General features: G+C 45.2%; 1 protein-coding gene across 22 annotated transcripts in view; it reads left to right on the top strand.

The window, feature by feature from the left end:
• Positions 1-19787, top strand: part of LOC137384399 (endonuclease V-like) — a 282278-nt gene that overhangs the window by 101015 nt on the left and 161476 nt on the right. For 11 of the 22 annotated variants that reach the window (XM_068058394.1, XM_068058391.1, XM_068058388.1 and 8 more), the window contains exon 8: positions 5265-5354. The exons of 9 other annotated variants lie outside the window; for them this stretch is intronic. In XM_068058394.1, coding sequence (XP_067914495.1) covers positions 5265-5345 — 81 coding nt within the window. In that variant the 3' untranslated portion in view covers positions 5346-5354. Of the gene's footprint in view, positions 1-3636; positions 3682-5264; positions 5355-19787 lie in introns of those variants that run through there. 2 more of the 22 variants (XM_068058403.1, XM_068058399.1) reach the window with 2 other exon arrangements.

A 19787-nucleotide genomic window follows, 5' to 3' on the forward strand; every position in this document is an offset into this window, starting at 1 on the left:
AAACTTGTTAACAAAATATAGCACCTTTAATGTAGGAAAGCCTCCCAAGGAGCTTCATCGGAACATATTCAGACAAAAATTGACACCGAGCAAAAGAAAGAGATACTCATGAGTGACTAAAGCTTGGTCAAAGAGGTAGGTTTTTAAGGAGCATCTTAAAGAAGAGGAGAGAGATGGAGAGACAGAGGTTTACAGAGGGAATTTTAGCACTTAGAGCCTAGGTGATTGAAGGCCAGTGGTGGAGTGAAGGAAGTGGGGGAATATAAGAGGAAAATAGGGACAGGAGTAAGCCATTTAGCCCTTAGAGCCTGTTGTGCCATTCAGTGAAATCATGGTTAATATGTGACCTGTGGTAAAAGTGGTGGGAATGCTGAGTTGTTGGAAGGTTGTAAGGCTGGAGGACATTATAGGAATAGAGAGACCAAGGCCATGGAGGGATTTGAGCACAAGGCTGAGAATTTTGGTCGACGGGGAACCAGCATAGGTCACGAGCACAAGGGTGATGAGTGAGTAGGACTTGGTGCGGGTTAAGGTATAGGCAGAGGAGTTTTACATTAGCTTAAGAATATGGTGGGCAGAAAGTGGGAGGCCAGCCAGGAGAACATTGAAATAGTCGAGTTTGGAGGTAACAAAACATGGGTGAAAGTTTTTTGAGGCAAGGGTAGTGATGGGTGATGTTCCAAAGGTGTAAATAAGCCATCTTTATGTTTGTTTGTGAAAATTGAGGAGGGATATACACCGTGGTGGCAGTCAGAGGATGTCATTTGTGACTTTGATCAGGGCCATTTCAGTACTGTGGCAGAGGTGGAAACCTGATTGTGGAGGTTCAAACATGGAGTTATAGGAAAGATGGGCACAGAATTGGGAGGTGAGATCATGTTCAAGGACATTGAAGATGAAAGGGATATTAGAGATTAGTTTGCAAGGACAGAGGGGTCAAAGATGATTTTTTTTGAGCGGGGGATGCTGATGCCAGGTTTGAAAGGTGGACGGAGGTGAGAAGAGGGAACAATTTACAATATCAGCCGGCATTGGGGCCTGAAATGGAAGGTAAGTCATCAGCAGTTTAATTGGAATAAGGGCGAGAGAACAGGAGGTGGAACTCGTGAACAAGATGAACTCGAAGAGGGCTTGAAGGGAAATTGGAGAGAAACTAGAGAAAGATGGAAGTTCAGGGCTAGAAGAGGGGGAACCTTGGGGGAAGCATGACTTGGTGGGAAAGGGGAATAGAGGGGATGCAGCAGGATCAGCTGAACATATGGTGTCAATCTTAGTGACAAAGTAGTCCATGAGTTCCTGGCACTTGTTGGAAGTGAGGGTGGAAGGGGCAGTGGAAAAGGGTTTAAGGAGTTAATTAGTAGTGGAGATGAGAAACCAGGGGTTATCTTTGTATTTCAGAATGATCCTGTAGTTGTGTGCACATTTGGTAGATGAGAGCAAGGCTAGGTAATGCTTAATGTGGTCAAGGTGGATCTGGCAAAGAATAATCTAAGAAGTTACTATACATTATTTGGATTTGTAAGGGTAAGGTGAGTTAGACGAACTTAATGAGGTGGAATTTCCTGTGGGGACATAATCTGGAATTTATGCCCGAAATCACACCCATTTTGTTGATATTTATTTGTTCCCAAATTTTGTGCAAATCTCATTAGTGTATGCCAGAGCATAGAAGTGAACGTAAACAATCGGAAATCAATGTAACCAATCAGAGCTTGAGAAAACTTCCAAGCTAATGCCATACGTAAAGTTTCAAGCCATCTAACTATTATTGGTGCATGTTAACACAGCATATTTAGCAACAGGCAATCTTGGAAGCTTCTTAATTTTTAATGTGTCTTATATCCATAAAAATGCATTCAGAGAAACCAACAGAAAGCACAGAGAAGATCTCAGTAGGAGTAAACTTTTTTTAAAAATCAAAATAAAACAACACAAAACAACTTTATTTCCTGCTGTGTTTAAAATTCTGGGCTTAATTTTGTGCTCGTTTTGAGCTAGCATAATCGCAGGAAATTCATGTGTGGCTCTTCAGCCTGAGGGTTGGAGCCATTGTTATGAGCTGAAATGCATTCAGGTGCAGGATGAACAGACAAGCATATGAGCGAGGAAATTCAGGAAGAGTGTAATTACATGCATAATATACTTGTGCCTGGGTTTTCTTCATCTTTTACATTGGGTATTTGCTTTACACCCTGATTACAGGTGCCCTGGGTGCAAATAAACATGGAAATTCCACCCAATGTATTTTTCTCATTATTACTTACAAAGAGCTTATCAATGTAACATAGTTTATACATTATGATTTGTTAATGGCCCCTGATGTGTATAGACCAATATATTACTGACTAAGTATCAGTCACATCCATGCAGTTAAGTTAACACATGATATCCAATTCACATTCTAATTTAAAATGATCTGCAACAGCCATCAAGTTTCTTTATTCACAGTTTTGCCACAGCACGTCTGATATAAATTCTCTGCATTAGACTGTGGACAGAAACATAAAAGTGTATTAAAACAAAGTTCCTTTGCTCAGCACAATTTCTATCACACCTGTCAAATTTGAAAAGCCACAGTAATCAATTATTAAATGCTCCTGCCACTCAGAGCTTTCCTATGTGGTGTGTTGTCACTTTTAGCAGCATTTTAGGAGGTTAGCAGTCAAACTGGAACCTATAGAAAAATGACGTTTTTATTGAAGCTGTAACGTGTTCCCGATCCCACAGTGAAGAAAAATGTTTCACAATTTGATGGAAGTCTTTTTTCACACATAAGCTTAAGATTGACCATTTCATTCTTCTATAACAGGCAGGATATATTCTTTTTAAATATAATCAATAACCTCTTTGATTTGATTCATAAACGCTGTATTTCGCATTTTATTGAATGTCAAGACGGGCACAATAGCAACAACGCTCATATTACCTCCTGCTTTGAGGTTCAGACTTGAAGATGAAATCATGGCCCACTGCAACACACATAGACCATGGCATACAACCACGAGAGAGGGAGTCTAGGATGTCATAGAAATTCACTGTTCTACAATGACACAAATCAGTGGGAATGATGGGTTAATGCCCTCCAGCATTGGTATGTGTGGCGTAGCAAGGAAGCAGCTAGTTTGTACTGATGTCAGTGGCTGTTCTGTGTTATTAAATAGCCATGTGCACAAGTGACATTAGGCACTACGTAGCAAAGCACTGAAGCTCCAGCAAAGGATGCGGATTCACCATATACGTGGAGTGGGGCTTCTGTACATGATGTGGGAAGTTAATTAGCCAAATGATGATGTTGTCACTCACCAATGCCTGTTCCTTGAACTAGGGGAGCACATAGCAGTATACCACACATACATTAAGCAAGAGATGTTCACAAAGGGCAAGAGGCATTCACGTTAGAAGCATACATTATACAGGCACACTACTACTATAGAATATAATAGTATTTATTCACTTCCGCTGTATCTTGTAATCTGTAATTCTTTGCTCATCTAGAAAAGAAATCATCAGCTGGTAAAAAGGCAAGCAATGTGGCTTCCTATGAGATGTCCTCATAGGGTCCTGGCATTAATTAAAGGGAGTGTTGATATTTATTGCAACAAGTTGTGAATTTCAGATGATTATTTGTCCGTGCAGATCTTCATGGACCATGTGGCTGTCTGAGGCCTGGCCTGTCTGGTGACCTTGAGCCTCATGGCGCACTGTGCTTCTATCATGCTCAGGTAACCTAACTCTGTTGCTGCATACTTGCTGCTTGGGGTAGTGCCCACTATGAGCTGTGATCCTCCAATGCCTTCTCATTCCCTGGTGTCCTCTCGTCCTTTTCCTTCGCCACTAATACCATACCCATGCTTTTTAAAAGATAAAGCTACTGTGTACTATTCACTTCAGTCAATGCTGTGGTAATACCGTTTGTTCAAGTCACTAGCAGCAGACTAGCCTTTTCGGTTGACCGCGGAGCTGTGAAATGGTGCAAAAATTCATCCAACAGTGAATAGCTTTATCAATAATGGTTTCTGCAAGTAAAACAGTATTTTTGTTTCCGCTTTTGCTAATGTTCTTTAATCCCTACTTGGAGGGATCCAAATAGTCAGAATGCACGAAACAGTCAAGTGCTTATTAGAGCTTTCTACCAATATTCCACCACATTATGCTTACATCTACTTTTTCACTAAAATTAGAAAGGGCGTGAATTTTGGCTGCCTACAAAGCAAACATAGATTGTAAAAATAGTTATAAGCTGTGTTTTTGTAAGCTTGTAAGTCTATTAATTCAGTCAACTTGGCATGTCGTAGGGACTCAGAGTAATTCAAGTGAAGTTATTGTAGCCAAAGTAAGGAGATTACATTTGGTTGGATCATTGTGTACCAGTGATTTGATCAAATCCTTTTTCTACAGTGTCCGGATCTTTCATTTATTACTGTCTTGCCACTCAGTAAAATGTGAAATACAGTGTTTATGAATCAGAGGTTATTTGTTATATTTAACAGTAAATATGGAATTCAAGAAAAACTATTTAGAAGTGTTGTTCGTTCAGTTGTGCCATTGTTACACTGCAGGTCTTGTGTTTGATGCAGGCTTTTCTGCTGCTTTGACACAAGTCTTGTAGCATCACTTTACTGGTCTGGCATAATAAGTGTTTGGGAGCTCACTTGGAACAGGGAGTATTACACTACAGGCAACAAGCACCAGCTATATTATAACTGTAACCAGTGACTAGCAAGTTTCTGAAACTTTTAAGTTTTAAAATTTAAATTTAAGTTGTCATGTTAAAGCCACATGACCCACTTCTAATGAGCTAACTGTCCTGTTGTCTCTTTTCAATGACTGGTAATTTCATTACAATTGAAGGGCAGTGAGCAGAGTTTGGTGCCTGGGTTTCAATGACCAGGAAATTCTGGCACAGGGTATATTCATGTTAACCTTGCCTGCCCTAGTCAACTTATTCAACTTTTTTGCAGCACTGGTCTTCAGTCCTGTGAGAGAATTGGGAGTCAGTGCCAGTGCCACCTCATTCCACATGGCACAAATGACCTTGTTTGGCAGGTTTTCTGTCTTGAACACCCAGTATTCTGTTTCTCCTGTGTTCTGTTTCATCCAGGAAGGTTTGCAGATCAAACTCTTTTTAAAGGCTGAATTCAAAATACCATGCCCCCAGCAGATTCCTCCTATTTTACACAGGTTTTACACCAGTCACAAATGTCATGGACATGTAAATAACCCCAGAAACTCTGCTGTAAATATTTTTCTTGTTCGTTTCTCAGGCTGACATAAGGTCCAGAGAACATATTCGGAAAAATGTTAACGTATCTTTGACAGTTGGGGAAATAGTGGTTGGAAATTAATCGTACAAGGTAGGTCCACTGGAAAATGTGATAAGTGACCAGTGAGATTTACACTGAAATCTGGTCCCAGAATGGACTGCAGTAATTGTATTATGTGGGCAACTGAGGTAACCATATGTAATGCTGCAGAAGGCATTGGATTATGATGCAAGCAACAAAAAAAGAAGGATGACTTAGTACAATTAGTTAAAGTACTTAAGTTGTAAGCAACTCAGTCAGAACCAGAGAAAACATAGTTTTATCGGCTGTTTTATACTATACATTTCATGGAAACACAAAATAATTTCATCTTCAAATCCTTGCTCCCTGCTAGGGAGGAACGGAGGGAGGGAGCAGAGTGTGTAAGAGAGGGAGTGAGAGGGCAGGAGAGTAGCAAGGCAGGAAGTGAAAGGAAGAGGGTAGGTGGCGGGAGGTCATACCACAAGGTTATATTTAATCATTTGCCATTTTAAAAAAATTAAAAATCTCAAGCAGACTGTAAGACCTCTTTTAAACATACATAAGGCAAAGGAATTCGGGGCCTGGGGCAACAGAGCCAGCAGGGAGGGGGTCAAAGCACTGTGGGCCAGGGCAGGTGTAATGAGCGGTAAACAGTTGCAGATATCAGCTAGGATGGTTGCATCAAGAGGTGGGGCTGCAGATGCAGTTTCTGCTGTAACAAGCACAGCCAATATATGTAAAAGTGGAGCAGACCCAATATGAGTTGGGACTCAACAGTAGCGTGGATGTGCAAGATTTCAGCGGAGAAACAGGTTGCATTTTTTCATTAGTGACTAGAGCCAATAGGAGCAAATGCACTGGGATGGGGAGATATTAGCCATATCACACAGCAGGAGATATTGTGTGGTGGTGGAGATGGAGGTAGCAGTGGCTGAATAGCACACCAGGACACATCACACCAACAACACAACCAAAATGTGATAACATTCAGTGGACACCCTAAAGGCACTTCTCACCGAAAAGGTACAAATTCAGGAATATGATGGAATACACTCCACTTGCCTGGATGGATGCAGCTGCAACAATAACCAAGAAGCTCAACACTGCCCAGGGCAAAGCAGTTTGCTTCATTGGATGCCCAGCCACCAGCTCAAACCTCCAATCCCTCCACCATTGTTGCATCGTGGTGGCAGTGTTTACTACCAATAAGATGCACTGCAGCAGCTCAGTAAGGCTTCTTTGATAGCATCTCCCAAACTTGCAACCTCCATTACCTAGAAGGACAAAAGCAGCAGGCACACAGAAACACCACCACCTCCAAGTCACACACCGTTCTGCCTTGGACATATATTGCTATTCCTTCATCGTCACTGGATCAAATTCCTGGAACTCCCTATCTAACAGCGCTGTGGCAGTACCTTCACCACACTGCTGCAACAATTCAAGAAGAAGGCTCACCACCACCTGCTCAAAGGCAACCAAGGTTAGGCAATAACTGGCAGTGTCGCCTAAACCCGGAGAATTAGTTTTAAAAAATCAAGCTGCAACTATGGAGAGAACAGACAAAATATTTCAAGCATGGACCCTTCCTTGGAGCTGGAAGATCTTACAGATGAACAGAATTTAAAAGGGAACAATAAGGGGAAAGGAAAATTAAATAGAATGACATACCAGAAACAAAAACAAAAAGGACCAGGAGGACAAGAAAGGAGAAAATGTATTAAAAATTATTTCTTTAAAAAGAAATCTAAAAAAAGTTAAAAATAAATTAAAATAAATACTTAGTGTTTTGACCCTATAATTTCAGTATAAAATAACTCCTACTATGTGGAACACCAAGTTGGCTGAATCTAAGACCGACAAGAGGTGACACCAATAATACAATAATAATATAACTCCTATCACAGCACTACCTACATACATAACAGCCATTGGAGGTACTAGAATGGGTACTGGTAGAAGTAAGTTTAAAAGAAAAGTATTTGATGAAATATGCATTCCATGTACTGAATTTAATATATCATAGATTATCTCTCAGATCAGGAACAGGTTAAGAACTCACTAGAGAATGCCCTTGTATACTACATTATACGTTCTGTCTTTCCACACAATGTGATGTAATCACCAAAGTTGGATGTTATTTACAAATTCTGTTATTGGAGGAATTTGTGAAGACTGGAGACAGCAGAAGTCCAAAGATTGATCACGAGGAGCTCTTGTAGTCGCTGCATTCCTGTCATGAACAATTGCTATTGCCTGGTCAATTTCCCTTCCTATTTCCCAATACTGTGTAGTGTAATTTCTCTAAGTGCCTTGTAAAGTATTCTATCAAGTGCTTTCTGAAAATCTACAATCAAGTTTATTCCACCATTGCCTAACATTATGATATCTTCAAAGAAGTCCACTTAATTTATTTGTTATGACTTCCTCTTGTATCTCCATTATATTCTACTCTGTCACTTTGTCTTGAATTTGATTCCTTATCAGAGATTCCAGTATTTGTGCAACTACTGTTAGATTTACTGGACAATTTAAATGGCTGCCTACAGGAGTCCCATCCAATTAAGGATAGCAGGCAGGCTCCCGAGTCTAGAGGACCAGTAGGATGTCGTCCAGCACTAACAAATCGGCAGCCCCGCCATCAGAGGTGGGAGCTGCTGAAGTAGGTAGGGAGGCACGAGAGCGCCTCCATTCCCAGTTGCTGGCCAAATTAGGTAAGAGAGCCAGAAGGGTTAGGACCTTTGAACATCAGGGGACAAGGCCGCCACAGTAACAGGCACTGCCACAGTTGCGGCCACTGTTTGGAGCGGTGCCTTCCAAATAGTTCGGCACCTCTGGCATTGATATCTACCCACCCATGCCAATAGGATGCTGCCACGTTTTCACAGATGGCCTCCTGGCGCAACGGGTACCTGTGCGCCAGATTGAAAATACAGTTAGTGTCAGGACAGTGTTCTTAATTAAGCCCTCAAGGGGCTTAATTGGTCACCCACTACGTTCAGGCGGCTGGCTGGTATACAGGATCCACCGCCTCTTCCAAAATTGCTAGTTAACAGGACTGCGTCAGTCAGAAAGCCGGCATGTCGCTTGTGGACACGAAATTGCAGCCTCACTCGTCTCCAGTCCCTTCTCCTCAGCTAAATGAAAACTCAGCCCATTGTTTTTTCGTCATCTAAAGGTGTTATTGTTATACTGTTCTTTTTAGTGCCAAAATATTTCAAAACTATGGAATTGTTTAGATCTGATAATTATTTGTAAAGTTATAACTCTTTAATGTTTATTCTTTGTGACAATATTTGCATTTTCAGCAGGACATGATACCAAACATCATTCAACAATGGTAAACATGGTGTCTACTTAAATATCACATTCTGTAGAATGGCATAATACAAACCCTCAATTTTGCCATTATTAAATATTTCTTAGTTATATCTTTAGGACATAACCCATATTAATGTGAATAAAAGCATTCCTCTCATTAGAGTATGTAGCCTTGGGTTGCTAGTCATAGAATTACATTTATATGTTGTGAAATTTGGCACTTCAGTTTCTAGCTGGTACCTTACCAGAATATTAAATCTACTAATATTATGAGCTCCTCTAATTAGATGCTCTCCCATCACTGCCTTTCTCACTGTTGTTGAAAAACAGTATGATCTAAAACATGGTTCTTTGATTGCCCTAAGCAGCAGTCTGTTATAAAGTCAATGAAATTCATTTTAACAATTGGCTGTGCTTCAAAATGTGTACAATTGAGACACAACCAATAGAAGTGTGGGCAGAGATCACTTTCAGTGAGCACGTCATAATATATAGATGGTTGAGGTTTAGAAGGGCAGAGGAAGCTCCTGTTGCTCAGGGGAGGGAGCTCCATTTCACTGTGACAAAGACCAGATATAAAATCATTCATTATTTCACCCAGCCAGGGGCCCAGAGTTGCTCGGCTGGCCCTTTGAATCAAAATTAATTTGAAGGAACAGACAGCATGTTACATTAATGTCTTTATAATAACAGCAAATGTAGCAACGCCCTGTGCCATCAATAGCACCTTGTGTAGAGCCAGCACGTAGCAGAAACTACAGGCAGTGCAGGCTTGATCTTCCGGTATGTTCTAGCTACAGCAAGGCTCTGTTGGTATTGTGAGACCTCACAAAATTGCCCTTTAAGACTTTTCCATTGATTTTTATTTTGATGCCATTTTTGTTTTGTAGAACTCAATTCCTGAAAAGGGCTTGTGCCACAGGTTTTGGGTACAGTCGTTCTGGTTTGTCACCTAAAAGTTACGACAATGGGTGTCCCTAAAGAAATCCCACTTCAATTAAAAGCAAAATACTGCGGATGCTGGAAATCTGAAACAAAAACAAGAAATGCTGGATTCACTCAGCAGGTCTGGCAGCATCTGTGGAAAGAGAAGCAGAGTTAACGTTTCGGGTCAGTGACCCTTCTTCGGAACTGACAAATATTAGAAAAGTCACAGATTATAAACAAGTGAGGTGGGGGTTGGGCAAGAGATAACAAAGGAGAAGGTGCAGATTGGACCAGGCCACATAGCTGACCAAAAGGTCATGGAGCAAAGGCAAACAATATGTTAATGGTGTGTTGAAAGACAAAGCATTAGTACAGATTAGGTGTGAATATACTGAATATTGAACATCAGCAAGTGCAAACCTGAAGAAAAACAACCTGAAAAAAACAGTGGGTGAGCAAACTGAACAAACTAAGATGAACTGAAATAAATACAAAAAAAGATTGTAAAAAATGTAAAAAGGAATGCCAAAAAAAAAAGGGAAGAAAAAATAACTAAAAATGAAAGTAAAGTGGGGGGCTGTCATGCTCTGAAATTATTGAACTCAATGTTCAGACCGGCAGGCTGTAATGTGCCTAATCGGTAGATGAGATGCTGTTCCTCGAGCTTGCGTTGATGTTCACTGGAACACTGCAGCAATCCCAGGACAGAGATGTGAGCATGAGAGCAGGGGGGAGTGTTGAAATGGCAAGCAACCGGAAGCTCAGGGTCCTGCTTGCGGACTGAGCGGAGATGTTCCGCAAAGCGGTCACCCAGTCTGCGCTTGGTCTCCCCAATGTAGAGGAGACCACACTGTGAGCAGCGAATACAGTATACTACATTGAAAGAAGTACAAGTAAATCGCTGCTTCACCTGAAAGGAGTGTTTGGGGCCTGGGATAGTGAGGAGAGAGGAGGTAAAGGGGCAGGTATTACACCTCCTGCGATTGCAAGGGAAGGTGCCCTGGGACGGGGACGAGGTGGTGGGGGTAATGGAGGAGTGGACCAGGGTGTCGCGGAGGGAACGATCCCTTCGGAATGCTGACAGGGGAAGGGAGGGGAAGATGCGACTGGTAGTGGCATCACGCTGGAGGTGGCGAAAATGGCGGAGGATGATCCTTTGGATATGGAGGCTGGTGGGATGAAAAGTGAGGACAAGGGGAACCCTGTCACGGTTCTGGGAGGGAGGGGAAGGGGTGAGGGTAGAGGTGCGGGGAATGGGTCGGACACGGTTGAGGGCCCTGTCAACCACAGTGGGGGGAAATCCTCGGTTGAGGAAAAAGGAGGTCATATCAGAAGCACCGTCATGGAAGGTAGCATCATCAGAGCAGATGCGTCGGAGACGGAGAAACTGGGAGAATGGAATGGAGTCCTTACAGGAGGTAGGGTGTGAAGAAGTGTAGTCGAGGTAGCTGTGGGAGTCAGTGGGCTTATAATGGATATTGGTAGACAACCTATCCCCAGAGATGGAGACAGAGAAGTCGAGGAAGGGAAGGGAAGTGTCAGAGATGGACCATGTAAAGGTGAGAGAAGGGTGGAAATTGGAAGCAAAGTTGATAAAGTTTTCTAGTTCAGGGCGGGAGCAGGAAACGGCACCGATACAGTCATCAATGTACCGGAAAAAGAGTTGGGGGAGGGGGCCTGAGTAGGACTGGAACAAAGAATGCTCGACATATCCCACAAAAAGACAGGCATAACTAGGACCCATGCGGGTACCCATAGCGACACCTTTTACTTGAAGGAAATGCATGGAGTTGAAGGAGAAGTTGTTCAATGTGAGAACAAGTTCAGCCAGGCGGAGGAGGGTGTTGGTGGATGGGGACTGGTTGGGCCTCTGTTCCAGGAAGAAGCGGAGAGCCCTCAAACCATCCTGGTGGGGGATGGAGGTGTAGAGCGATTGGACGTCCATAGTGAAGAGGAGGCGGTTGGGACCAGGAAACTGGAAATTGTCAAAATGACGTAGGGCGTCAGAAGAGTCACGGATGTAGGTGGGAAGAGACTGGACCAGCGGAGAAAAGAGAGAGTCTAGATAGGAAGAAATAAGTTCAGTTGGGCAGGAGCAGGCTGACACAATGGGTCTGCCGGGACAGTCCTGTTTGTGGATTTTGGGAAGGAGGTAGAAGCGGGCTGTCCGGGGTTGCGGGACTATGAGGTTGGAAGCTGTAGAGGGAAGATCTCCAGAGGAGATGAGGTCAGTGACAGTCCTTTGGACGGTGGCTTGATGTTCGGTGGTGGGGTCATGGTCCAGAGGGAGGTAGGAAGAGGTGTCTGTGAGTTGGCGTTGAGCTTCTGCAAGGTAGAGGTCGGTACGCCATACAACAACAGCACCACCCTTGTCTGCAGGTTTGATGACCATGTCGGGGTTAGACCTGAGAGAACGGAGTGCCTCAAGTTCAGAGGGGGACAGGTTAGAGTGAGTGAGGGGGGCAGAGAAATTGAGACGACCAATGTCTCGCCGACAGTTTTCAATGAAGAGATCAAGAGCGGGTAAGAGGCCAGGGTGAGGGGTCCAGGTAGAGGGAGAATGCTGGAGGCGGGTGAATGGGTCTGCTGGTCGGGGGGAGGACTCCTGGTCGAAGAAGTGAGCCCGGAGGCGGAGGCGACGGAAGAAGAGCTCAACGTCATGCCGAGCGCGAAATTCATTGAGGTGGGGGCGTAAGGGGATAAAACTGAGACCTTTGCTGAGTACAGAACGCTCAGCATCAGAGAGGGGGAGGTCAGAGGGTATAGTGAATACACGGCAAGGGGTCAGATCAGAAGGGGTGGGGTCAGAGGGAAGTGAAGCGGAAGGAGGATCTGGAGGGGCATTAGTCCCCATCAGCTGCTGGAGCTTGCGTTCCTTAACACCTGAAAGGAAGAAAAAAAGTTTTTTGTTAATGCGTCGGATGAGACGTAAGATGAGATGAAACTGCGGAGTAGAACAAATTTGAGATAAGGTGAGACGGTGCTGCTGGAGAGAGAGGTCCAGTGTGTGCATATGGCGGCGCATAGCACTGAGTGTGGATCTCAGGATGCGGCGAGAGTAGCAGTCCGAGGAACGTTGTATTTCTCGGAGATACCTGTGATCCTGGGTGGTTTCAAAGCATGATGGGTGAAACTGCAGTTGGAATCCACGTGGAATCAGTCGGAGCCGGAGACAGTCACTGAGGAAGGAGATGTGGCTGTGAAAACGGGTTTTGGTAGATACCTTATCAAACACCAGGAGGGAAATAGAAAGCAATGAAGGTGAACAAGGTAAAAGAGACAAACGAAAATCCCGTCGGAGAGAAGAGCAGAACTTCTTCAAGGTAGGCATTCCTGGAAGAGAAGTGGCAGTGAATTAAACACTAAAATAAAAGCAAAATACTGCGGATGCTGGAAATCTGAAACAAAAACAAGAAATGCTGGATTCACTCAGCAGGTCTGGCAGCATCTGTGGAAAGAGAAGCAGAGTTAACGTTTCGGGTCAGTGACCCTTCTTCGGAACTGACAAATATTAGAAAAGTCACAGATTATAAACAAGTGAGGTGGGGGTTGGGCAAGAGATAACAAAGGAGAAGGTGCAGATTGGACCAGGCCACATAGCTGACCAAAAGGTCATGGAGCAAAGGCAAACAATATGTTAATGGTGTGTTGAAAGACAAAGCATTAGTACAGATTAGGTGTGAATATACTGAATATTGAACATCAGCAAGTGCAAACCTGAAGAAAAACAACCTGAAAAAAACAGTGGGTGAGCAAACTGAACAAACTAAGATGAACTGAAACTGAAACAGTCCAAAGGACTGTCACTGACCTCATCTCCTCTGGAGATCTTCCCTCTACAGCTTCCAACCTCATAGTCCCGCAACCCCGGACAGCCCGCTTCTACCTCCTTCCCAAAATCCACAAACAGGACTGTCCCGGCAGACCCATTGTGTCAGCCTGCTCCTGCCCAACTGAACTTATTTCTTCCTATCTAGACTCTCTCTTTTCTCCGCTGGTCCAGTCTCTTCCCACCTACATCCGTGACTCTTCTGACGCCCTACGTCATTTTGACAATTTCCAGTTTCCTGGTCCCAACCGCCTCCTCTTCACTATGGACGTCCAATCGCTCTACACCTCCATCCCCCACCAGGATGGTTTGAGGGCTCTCCGCTTCTTCCTGGAACAGAGGCCCAACCAGTCCCCATCCACCAACACCCTCCTCCGCCTGGCTGAACTTGTTCTCACATTGAACAACTTCTCCTTCAACTCCATGCATTTCCTTCAAGTAAAAGGTGTCGCTATGGGTACCCGCATGGGTCCTAGTTATGCCTGTCTTTTTGTGGGATATGTCGAGCATTCTTTGTTCCAGTCCTACTCAGGCCCCCTCCCCCAACTCTTTTTCCGGTACATTGATGACTGTATCGGTGCCGTTTCCTGCTCCCGCCCTGAACTAGAAAACTTTATCAACTTTGCTTCCAATTTCCACCCTTCTCTCACCTTTACATGGTCCATCTCTGACACTTCCCTTCCCTTCCTCGACTTCTCTGTCTCCATCTCTGGGGATAGGTTGTCTACCAATATCCATTATAAGCCCACTGACTCCCACAGCTACCTCGACTACACTTCTTCACACCCTACCTCCTGTAAGGACTCCATTCCATTCTCCCAGTTTCTCCGTCTCCGACGCATCTGCTCTGATGATGCTACCTTCCATGACGGTGCTTCTGATATGACCTCCTTTTTCCTCAACCGAGGATTTCCCCCCACTGTGGTTGACAGGGCCCTCAACCGTGTCCGACCCATTCCCCGCACCTCTACCCTCACCCCTTCCCCTCCCTCCCAGAACCGTGACAGGGTTCCCCTTGTCCTCACTTTTCATCCCACCAGCCTCCATATCCAAAGGATCATCCTCCGCCATTTTCGCCACCTCCAGCGTGATGCCACTACCAGTCGCATCTTCCCCTCCCTTCCCCTGTCAGCATTCCGAAGGGATCGTTCCCTCCGCGACACCCTGGTCCACTCCTCCATTACCCCCACCACCTCGTCCCCGTCCCAGGGCACCTTCCCTTGCAATCGCAGGAGGTGTAATACCTGCCCCTTTACCTCCTCTCTCCTCACTATCCCAGGCCCCAAACACTCCTTTCAGGTGAAGCAGCGATTTACTTGTACTTCTTTCAATGTAGTATACTGTATTCGCTGCTCACAGTGTGGTCTCCTCTACATTGGGGAGACCAAGCGCAGACTGGGTGACCGCTTTGCGGAACATCTCCGCTCAGTCCGCAAGCAGGACCCTGAGCTTCCGGTTGCTTGCCATTTCAACACTCCCCCCTGCTCTCATGCTCACATCTCTGTCCTGGGATTGCTGCAGTGTTCCAGTGAACATCAACGCAAGCTCGAGGAACAGCATCTCATCTACCGATTAGGCACATTACAGCCTGCCGGTCTGAACATTGAGTTCAATAATTTCAGAGCATGACAGCCCCCCACTTTACTTTCATTTTTAGTTATTTTTTCTTCCCTTTTTTTTTGGCATTCCTTTTTACATTTTTTACAATCTTTTTTTGTATTTATTTCAGTTCATCTTAGTTTGTTCAGTTTGCTCACCCACTGTTTTTTTCAGGTTGTTTTTCTTCAGGTTTGCACTTGCTGATGTTCAATATTCAGTATATTCACACCTAATCTGTACTAATGCTTTGTCTTTCAACACACCATTAACATATTGTTTGCCTTTGCTCCATGACCTTTTGGTCAGCTATGTGGCCTGGTCCAATCTGCACCTTCTCCTTTGTTATCTCTTGCCCAACCCCCACCTCACTTGTTTATAATCTGTGACTTTTCTAATATTTGTCAGTTCCGAAGAAGGGTCACTGACCCGAAACGTTAACTCTGCTTCTCTTTCCACAGATGCTGCCAGACCTGCTGAGTGAATCCAGCATTTCTTGTTTTTGTTTCAGATTTCCAGCATCCGCAGTATTTTGCTTTTATTTTAGTGTTTAATTCACTGCCACTTCTCTTCCAGGAATGCCTACCTTGAAGAAGTTCTGCTCTTCTCTCCGACGGGATTTTCGTTTGTCTCTTTTACCTTGTTCACCTTCATTGCTTTCTATTTCCCTCCTGGTGTTTGATAAGGTATCTACCAAAACCCGTTTTCACAGCCACATCTCCTTCCTCAGTGACTGTCTCCGGCTCCGACTGATTCCACGTGGATTCCAACTGCAGTTTCACCCATCATGCTTTGAAACCACCCAGGATCACAGGTATCTCCGAGAAATACAACGTTCCTCGGACTGCTACTCTCGCCGCATCCTGAGATCCACACTCAGTGCTATGCGCCGCCATATGCACACACTGGACCTCTCTCTCCAGCAGCACCGTCTCACCTTATCTCAAATTTGTTCTACTCCGCAGTTTCATCTCATCTTACGTCTCATCCGACGCATTAACAAAAAACTTTTTTTCTTCCTTTCAGGTGTTAAGGAACGCAAGCTCCAGCAGCTGATGGGGACTAATGCCCCTCCAGATCCTCCTTCCGCTTCACTTCCCTCTGACCCCACCCCTTCTGATCTGACCCCTTGCCGTGTATTCACTATACCCTCTGACCTCCCCCTCTCTGATGCTGAGCGTTCTGTACTCAGCAAAGGTCTCAGTTTTATCCCCTTACGCCCCCACCTCAATGAATTTCGCGCTCGGCATGACGTTGAGCTCTTCTTCCGTCGCCTCCGCCTCCGGGCTCACTTCTTCGACCAGGAGTCCTCCCCCCGACCAGCAGACCCATTCACCCGCCTCCAGCATTCTCCCTCTACCTGGACCCCTCACCCTGGCCTCTTACCCGCTCTTGATCTCTTCATTGAAAACTGTCGGCGAGACATTGGTCGTCTCAATTTCTCTGCCCCCCTCACTCACTCTAACCTGTCCCCCTCTGAACTTGAGGCACTCCGTTCTCTCAGGTCTAACCCCGACATGGTCATCAAACCTGCAGACAAGGGTGGTGCTGTTGTTGTATGGCGTACCGACCTCTACCTTGCAGAAGCTCAACGCCAACTCACAGACACCTCTTCCTACCTCCCTCTGGACCATGACCCCACCACCGAACATCAAGCCACCGTCCAAAGGACTGTCACTGACCTCATCTCCTCTGGAGATCTTCCCTCTACAGCTTCCAACCTCATAGTCCCGCAACCCCGGACAGCCCGCTTCTACCTCCTTCCCAAAATCCACAAACAGGACTGTCCCGGCAGACCCATTGTGTCAGCCTGCTCCTGCCCAACTGAACTTATTTCTTCCTATCTAGACTCTCTCTTTTCTCCGCTGGTCCAGTCTCTTCCCACCTACATCCGTGACTCTTCTGACGCCCTACGTCATTTTGACAATTTCCAGTTTCCTGGTCCCAACCGCCTCCTCTTCACTATGGACGTCCAATCGCTCTACACCTCCATCCCCCACCAGGATGGTTTGAGGGCTCTCCGCTTCTTCCTGGAACAGAGGCCCAACCAGTCCCCATCCACCAACACCCTCCTCCGCCTGGCTGAACTTGTTCTCACATTGAACAACTTCTCCTTCAACTCCATGCATTTCCTTCAAGTAAAAGGTGTCGCTATGGGTACCCGCATGGGTCCTAGTTATGCCTGTCTTTTTGTGGGATATGTCGAGCATTCTTTGTTCCAGTCCTACTCAGGCCCCCTCCCCCAACTCTTTTTCCGGTACATTGATGACTGTATCGGTGCCGTTTCCTGCTCCCGCCCTGAACTAGAAAACTTTATCAACTTTGCTTCCAATTTCCACCCTTCTCTCACCTTTACATGGTCCATCTCTGACACTTCCCTTCCCTTCCTCGACTTCTCTGTCTCCATCTCTGGGGATAGGTTGTCTACCAATATCCATTATAAGCCCACTGACTCCCACAGCTACCTCGACTACACTTCTTCACACCCTACCTCCTGTAAGGACTCCATTCCATTCTCCCAGTTTCTCCGTCTCCGACGCATCTGCTCTGATGATGCTACCTTCCATGACGGTGCTTCTGATATGACCTCCTTTTTCCTCAACCGAGGATTTCCCCCCACTGTGGTTGACAGGGCCCTCAACCGTGTCCGACCCATTCCCCGCACCTCTACCCTCACCCCTTCCCCTCCCTCCCAGAACCGTGACAGGGTTCCCCTTGTCCTCACTTTTCATCCCACCAGCCTCCATATCCAAAGGATCATCCTCCGCCATTTTCGCCACCTCCAGCGTGATGCCACTACCAGTCGCATCTTCCCCTCCCTTCCCCTGTCAGCATTCCGAAGGGATCGTTCCCTCCGCGACACCCTGGTCCACTCCTCCATTACCCCCACCACCTCGTCCCCGTCCCAGGGCACCTTCCCTTGCAATCGCAGGAGGTGTAATACCTGCCCCTTTACCTCCTCTCTCCTCACTATCCCAGGCCCCAAACACTCCTTTCAGGTGAAGCAGCGATTTACTTGTACTTCTTTCAATGTAGTATACTGTATTCGCTGCTCACAGTGTGGTCTCCTCTACATTGGGGAGACCAAGCGCAGACTGGGTGACCGCTTTGCGGAACATCTCCGCTCAGTCCGCAAGCAGGACCCTGAGCTTCCGGTTGCTTGCCATTTCAACACTCCCCCCTGCTCTCATGCTCACATCTCTGTCCTGGGATTGCTGCAGTGTTCCAGTGAACATCAACGCAAGCTCGAGGAACAGCATCTCATCTACCGATTAGGCACATTACAGCCTGCCGGTCTGAACATTGAGTTCAATAATTTCAGAGCATGACAGCCCCCCACTTTACTTTCATTTTTAGTTATTTTTTCTTCCCTTTTTTTTTGGCATTCCTTTTTACATTTTTTACAATCTTTTTTTGTATTTATTTCAGTTCATCTTAGTTTGTTCAGTTTGCTCACCCACTGTTTTTTTCAGGTTGTTTTTCTTCAGGTTTGCACTTGCTGATGTTCAATATTCAGTATATTCACACCTAATCTGTACTAATGCTTTGTCTTTCAACACACCATTAACATATTGTTTGCCTTTGCTCCATGACCTTTTGGTCAGCTATGTGGCCTGGTCCAATCTGCACCTTCTCCTTTGTTATCTCTTGCCCAACCCCCACCTCACTTGTTTATAATCTGTGACTTTTCTAATATTTGTCAGTTCCGAAGAAGGGTCACTGACCCGAAACGTTAACTCTGCTTCTCTTTCCACAGATGCTGCCAGACCTGCTGAGTGAATCCAGCATTTCTTGTTTTTGTCCCACTTCAATTATATTATTTTAGGAAAGAAGATAAATATAGAATTTCTAAATGAGATATGAGTGGGGTTGGGTGGGGGGGGGTGGTGGGCGGCACAGTAGCGCAGTGGTTAGCACCGCAGCCTCACAGCTGCAGCGACCCGGGTTCGGTTCTGGGTACTGCCTGTGCGGAGTTTGCAGGTTCTTCCTGTGACCGCATGGGTTTCCGCCGGGTGCTCCGGCGGAAGACTTGCAGGTTAATAGGTAAATTGACCATTGTAAATTGCCCCTAGTGTAGGTAGGTGGTAGGAGAATGGTGGGGATGTGGTAGGGAATATGGGACTAATGTAGGATTAGTATAAATGGGTGGTTGTTGGTCGGCACAGACTCGGTGGGCCGAAGGGCCTGTTTCAGTGCTGTATCTCTCTATGACTCTAAAATATCAAGGTCCATCTAGATTACCTTCTACCATCCCAGTAGTCAGATGATCTCATGATATTGGAGTTGTTGATTAATCATTGCAATCAGTCTCTATAATTAGTCTGCAACTGATCCAGAAATAGGGTGAGGAAAGTCAGAGTGGTGGAGAGTTTTGGGAACCATAGGTCTAAATTCATCTTTTTCCTCTTAAGCTTACTACATTTACCATGTCATGTCTCACATTATTCATATACTGTACCCCAAAATGCTATTTTCTGAAATAAATCTATTTAATGAAGAGGAATGCTTGCACCAGACAAGGACTACATCCACTCTGTTCCTCTTCCAACTCCATATATGAGCAGAAGTGTACTTAACTTGATTTGTCTGAGCAATTCCAGTCTGTGTAGGCTAACATTCATCGGGGAGTCTGTGACAGAGTGATGCCACATGCACATGAGCAAATCGGCTGCTATATCTGCTTACAGAACAACAGTGACTACACTCAATGTACTTGTGATTTATTATCAGGCATTTATCCTAACTTAATATGAAGCGATAAGATCCATTGGTTGGCTTGATATAAGAGCAGAACCTCTAATCGGTGAAGTTCACGCACAATGCTTAAC

Source organism: Heterodontus francisci, chromosome 26 (assembly GCF_036365525.1).
Source record: "Heterodontus francisci isolate sHetFra1 chromosome 26, sHetFra1.hap1, whole genome shotgun sequence".
Classification (NCBI taxonomy): Eukaryota; Metazoa; Chordata; class Chondrichthyes; order Heterodontiformes; family Heterodontidae; genus Heterodontus; species Heterodontus francisci.